Source organism: Sphaeramia orbicularis, chromosome 10 (genome assembly GCF_902148855.1).
Source record: "Sphaeramia orbicularis chromosome 10, fSphaOr1.1, whole genome shotgun sequence".
Taxonomy (NCBI): domain Eukaryota; kingdom Metazoa; phylum Chordata; class Actinopteri; order Kurtiformes; family Apogonidae; genus Sphaeramia; species Sphaeramia orbicularis.
Genome location: NC_043966.1, coordinates 4,176,682 through 4,182,356, shown reverse-complemented (window position 1 = coordinate 4,182,356; position 5,675 = coordinate 4,176,682). Strand labels below are relative to the sequence as shown.

Sequence of the window (5,675 nt, the reverse complement as noted above, 5' to 3'; positions counted from 1 at the left end):
GCTACTGTTCTTGGATCTCTGATTGTTGTTTAATCCGGGGGGGTTTCAGATCCAAACCCAAAAGTGTCACCTACACCTACAGTGGAAATTAAATTGTTCTGTATGTGGAACCTGAACTAGAATTATTCATATCTTCAGTGTAATTTTTGCATTTCACAAAATCATCCCACCAGTTGGATTGGACCCTTTGGCAGGCCCAATTTGACCCCTGGGCCACATGTTTGACACCTCTGCCTTAGGCGACATTATTGGAGCTGTGATTTGGTTTATTTATGTTACATTTTGTCATCCTGGTTTACTGCCTCTAATCTGAGCATTAGTCTGACTTTCATTAACTCCAGTCATAACACATTATGTAAATCAGGGTTCTCAAACTCATGTTCTTTCAGGTTCCACATTTAGCCTGATTTGACCTCCAGTGGGCCGGACCAGTAAATTAATAACAGAATAACCTGTAAATAATGACAACTCCGAATTTTGCATGTGCTTTATGGATCACATCTACAAAGACACTAAATACTTCATAACAGGCAGAAAATGGTTAAAATTGTGCTTAATTTTCTTTAGACACTTCAGGTTGTTCATATTTGTTCAGGTTATTCACATTTTATTGTTACATGATAGTTTATAAATGTAAATATTTTCATAATTTTATGTTAGTTTTTGCACTAAAACAAAGACAAACATTTGAAGTTGTCATTATTTACAGACATAATGTAATGTTATTTTTTCACATCAAATCGAAAAGAAAATATGGAGTCATTATTTTTTGACGGTTATTCTGCTGTTATTATTTGACTGTAGATCATATTGGTTTGTACGTGGAACCTGAACTAAAATTAGTTCAACAGCACTTTGTAAATCCATCCCACGGGCCAGATTGGACCCTTTGGCGGACCACATTTGGCCCCCAGGATGCATTTTTGAGACCCCTGGTGTAGATATTCTTTAAATTTCTTTAATACACGCTTGGACAGCAACAAACATGTTCTAATGTTTCCTCTGTTCACCACCATAATGGGTCTGAAATGAACCGATCCAGAAGTGACTTAAGGAGTTGCAGCTTTAATTCAAGAGGTTTAACTAAAATATTACATAAACTGTTTAGGAATTACAACCATTCTATTTCCTTCTATTTATTATAGATATTTTAATTTGAAAATGTTATTTGAAAGCTAAAAGAAAAGTTTCAAATTAAATAGATTTGATCATCTTTTGATGGAGGTTTGGGGGGTGACAGCAGACGGACTCCGGCTCTTATTGTGAAAGTCTGCTACCGGAAGTGTAGTGTGGTGTTTCCGGTGTGCGAGCTGTGGTCGGTGCTGCCTCCCCGTCGGACATGGCGGAGTACAGCCAGACGGGCCTGCTGGCGGCTCTGCTGCTGTTCACGGCTCTAACGGTGCGGGACGTTTATGTGGGCAGGACCACCCCACAGAGACCCGGACCCACACCCACACCCGGATCCGGAGCCTACCCGGACAGCCTGACCGACACACAACCCGGAAAGACGGCGAAGGCCTCCATGTACACCGGACCCGTTCTCCGGTTCCAGTACTGGTGAGTTAGCATTAGGAGGCTAACGGCTAGCTCTGGGATATTAGAATAATAATAATACAGTTATTTATAAAGTGCCTTCCATCAAAGGGCTGTAAAACAATTAGAAAAGAGTAAAACCACAGTTTAGTAAAAACAGGTAAGAACAGACTGTGGTTGCACTAAATGTATGATTAAAAACATGAGTGTGTTTAAATTAGCATAAGGATGCTATCAGCTAGCACAGGTAGCTCTGGGATACGTGTGTTAAATTAGCATCAGGAAGTTAAAGGTTAGCCTTACCAAGTTAATCTATGTGTTTAATTTAGCGTCAAGATTCAGATTAACTTTGTTCATCCCTTGAAAATAGTGTGTGTTTAAAGTGGTACAGGAAGCTAATGGTAGCTCTGATGTGTGTTGAACTTCACAGTAGGAGGCTAATACTTAGCTCTGAGTGCTAATTAGCATTCGGATTCAGATTCAGATGATCCGTGTTGGTCCCAGGAGGACAGTCCTGTTTGTGTTGGATGTGTCCTCAGGAGGCTCACATTTAGCTAACAGTCTGTTTGTGTTGCAGTATCTCCTGAGGGTACAGTAAGGTGTTCCAGGAGTACTCTCGGGCTATCAGCCAGCTGTACCCGGACATCCGCATCGAGGGGGAAAACCACCCCCCCACACCCTTCAACAGGTGAGTCCCAGGTCACATGACCCTGTGGGTGGCTGCTACGCCTGGTTTGGTGGTTGGGTGGGTTGGGTTCTTTGTTTGGAATCCGTGTATCATTCGTTCTTTTCATATTAAGAATGCACAATTGGAAAACAAAAAAAATGACTCCTTATTTCATTATTCATGTACAAATTAAAAATCAAGAAAGTTGTTTTTCATTCTTTCAACTGAACGCACAAATTAAAAATCGGAAATATGCAAATGGACTAAATGTGGGGATTCATGTTGACATTGTTGATATCCGATTTGGTCTGACCCAGAAGTTATTGACTTCTTCGTGTGATTATAAAAATATTAACATAACACCCCCGTCCCCCACACTTTCTTTCTTCTTATCTTTTATTCTCTATTGTATATATTTTTTCAGTTGTCATGTCGTCCTTCCCCATTTCCACCAAACAGGTTCCTGGGCTGGTTCGGAGCCAATGCCTGACTTAGCACTGATTGTTTGTTTCCACCGCCTAAGCACCGACCAAATAGGATATCAAAAATGTAAACATGAAACCCGACATTTAGTCCATTTGCTTATTTTCAATTTTCAATTTGTGCATTCATTTGAAATAATGAAAAACAACTTGTTTTTGATTTGTACATGAATAATGAAATATAGAATTGTTTTTTTTGTTTTCGGATTGTTGATTGTCAATTAAATATGAAAAGAAGGAATGATACACGGATTGTTTTGCTGTGTTTTCCAGGAGCCCAGTTAAACTTGGCTCAGTTCGATACCTGCAGTGATAGTTGTGAAACCACAGCAGGAACATCGAACATCTGTGTGGACGTGTGTCCCACTGCGGTGTTTTAGTCCTGGCATCAGGACCTCAGCTCCTACATGAAGCGTGTACATGTGCAACACCGACAATACTATCATTCTGGTCTGGATGTTTTATCTGTAACCTCTAATACCACTGGTCTACAGGTCAAATGGTTCCAGAATAAAAGGAGTGAAATTTGACCTCATGTGAGTCACTGATCCAGACTAATCCAGTCCTAAATGCTGGTTCGTTGTAGTTTCACAGATCCAGTCTGGTCTCCAAATGTGAAACTGTAGAATTAATGATAGAATGGGTTGAAGTCCGAAGGAAAATTAGTGTCAGATCGACCAGATCTACTTCAAACACTGTCTGCACATGACAATACATGGACTGTAAAGGTTCCATTAGTGGAACATTTATACATCATTTGGATAAATGAACACAAACCAACATATATGTGGAAAAACACACCATCATATACCTGGAAAACGGCAGCAAACCAGCACTTCAGTCATTAGTTTAATAATTAATCTGATTAAAATATGGAACCTTTAACACATTTAATCTGAAGCAGATCGTTTCTAAAACATTGTAGACCAGTGATATTATTCTGGTCCATCTTTAATTTACTGCTGCATGAATGCAATGTCAACACAAATAGAAGTGTTCATGTTGGGTTTGATTGACAGCTCCCTCACCTGCTGAATCACACTTTCAGAGTTGGATTATTTAGTAAATCTTTTTTCTTGAGTAACACATTATCCTAACGGTCAAAGGACGTTGTTCAGGTTCATGTTTGGCGTTAACTGTTTTACCCAGTCTGTAAGATAGCCTTTAGCATTAGCCCTCCCATGAGCCCTTGCTGTCCACAGCTCCTCTGGCTCTAAATAACCCACTCAGTGAAAACTAGAACATTTAAGACGTTCCACTGGGTTTCGGTTCCTCAGTCCATCTCTTTTATCCAGTCTGTGAATCTAGTGCGTCTTTAAGCTCCGCCCCCCTCTGCAGGTACCTGGGGAACTTCATCTCATACCTGAAGCTGCTCGCCATCGTGCTGATCGTCAGTGGCCAGAACCCCTTCAACATGATGGGTGTGGCCACGCCGTATGCCTGGATCTGGAGCCAGGACAACAAGGTACCTGGTCACCATGGCAATGAGGAGGTCATTAAGTACAACATGTTAAAACACATTAACACAGTGTTTTTATTGGTCAGATCTTCTCCTGTCTGATGGCGTTCTTCCTCTGTAACATGATGGAGACTCACTTCCTGTCCACAGGCGCCTTCGAGGTCACGCTGAACGGTGAGAGTACTAATACACACTACGAATACTGCACTACAAAGAAATACTCACTACGAATACTGCACTACAAGGAAAGTACTAATACCCACTTCCTATAGTAACGGCGTTGTTCGTCCTCTCTGACAGATGTTCCGATCTGGTCGAAGCTTCAGTCCGGTTACGTCCCGAACATCCAGGAGCTTTTTCAGATCCTCGACAACCACCTGAAGATGAACCAGGTGGATCCAATGAGCTTCAGCTCCACCTAGAGCTGTGGACACGGGTAAGCAACGCACAAAAATAGCACACTGAAAAAAACAAAAACTACAGAAAAACAACACACTGTAAACAATCCACAAAAATAACACACTGAAAACAACACACAAAAACAACAGAAAAACAACAAAACAACAGGAAACAGATGTGTGTGTAAATGTGTACGTGTCACATTTTGGCGGTGCATTCAGGTGTCATGCCCCCCACTTCCCTGTGTCTCTCACCGTGGTGTGTTCAGGTGTCGGTGGTGCGTTCAGGGTCCTGTCGCTGCAGTGGGACGTTCGGCCGCTGGCGTTGATGAAGGCTCGGCTCTAAAGCAGACTCTGCAGAGCTCGGCCCGATGTTTTCCCTGCCACCAAACGGGCGCTCCCTCTGCTCTGGACTCCACTACCCATGATGCACCTGTAGACTGTTTATTTATTTAGCTTGGTACGATGTTAGACTTAATGAATCCACATCTGTCCTCAATTTGATGATGAACTCTGGTTTTGTTAGTGATGATCAGAGCAGCTCTTCAACTGGACCTTCTGTCACGAATGTTCAAACAGTTTTTAATGTAGAAATGTTCATTTATTTGTTACTTTTTCTTGACAAAATCGGGGTTTTATCATTAATTTAAAAATCCTTCATGTCTTTATTACATTTGTAAAACGAACCCCGGTGTCTTAAAGTCACATTTACGACAAACGTTGGTTCAGTGACTCATGGACAAAACTGTGTTTGAACATGGAGATATTCATTGATTATTGATCAGGGTTTATTTTTCATCTGCAGACGTTTACAGTTTATCAAATGAACAATAAAAGTCAGTCTAAAAAAATCTATGTTTTAAAAGCTTCAGTCTTATTTAGTTTCATTGATCATTTTGTCAGATCACTGTCTTTTGGCATTGATGTAAAATGACGTGATGTCACCGTTTATTATTGATTCTGATCGAGGCTCTTGTTCTGGAGTCGGAAACAAAAAAATCTAAGGTCCAATCCCAAATCACCCCTTGGCCTCTCCCCCTTACCCCTCCCCCTTTAAACCCAGTTCTAAGGGGTGGTGGTGTAAACATTCCTCTCTGAAATGGTCCAACCCTTCCAGACCTGTTCCGTCATCATCA

General features: G+C 41.2%; 1 protein-coding gene across 2 annotated transcripts; it reads left to right on the top strand.

The window, feature by feature from the left end:
* Positions 1-1,298: 1,298 nt before the first annotated feature.
* On the top strand, positions 1,299-5,392 carry selenot2 (selenoprotein T, 2). Of its 2 annotated transcripts, none has more exons than XM_030145531.1 (6): positions 1,299-1,557; positions 2,111-2,221; positions 4,021-4,147; positions 4,228-4,315; positions 4,442-4,573; positions 4,805-5,392. In XM_030145531.1, the coding sequence occupies exons 1-5, from the start codon at positions 1,340-1,342 to the stop codon at positions 4,561-4,563; spliced, it is 666 nt and encodes a 221-aa protein (XP_030001391.1). In that variant the 5' UTR covers positions 1,299-1,339; the 3' UTR covers positions 4,564-4,573; positions 4,805-5,392. The 2 variants fall into 2 exon arrangements, with proteins under 2 accessions (XP_030001391.1, XP_030001389.1); XM_030145529.1 differs by having other exon boundaries at positions 1,301-1,557; positions 4,442-4,577; positions 4,809-5,392.
* The last annotated feature ends 283 nt before the right edge of the window (positions 5,393-5,675 follow it).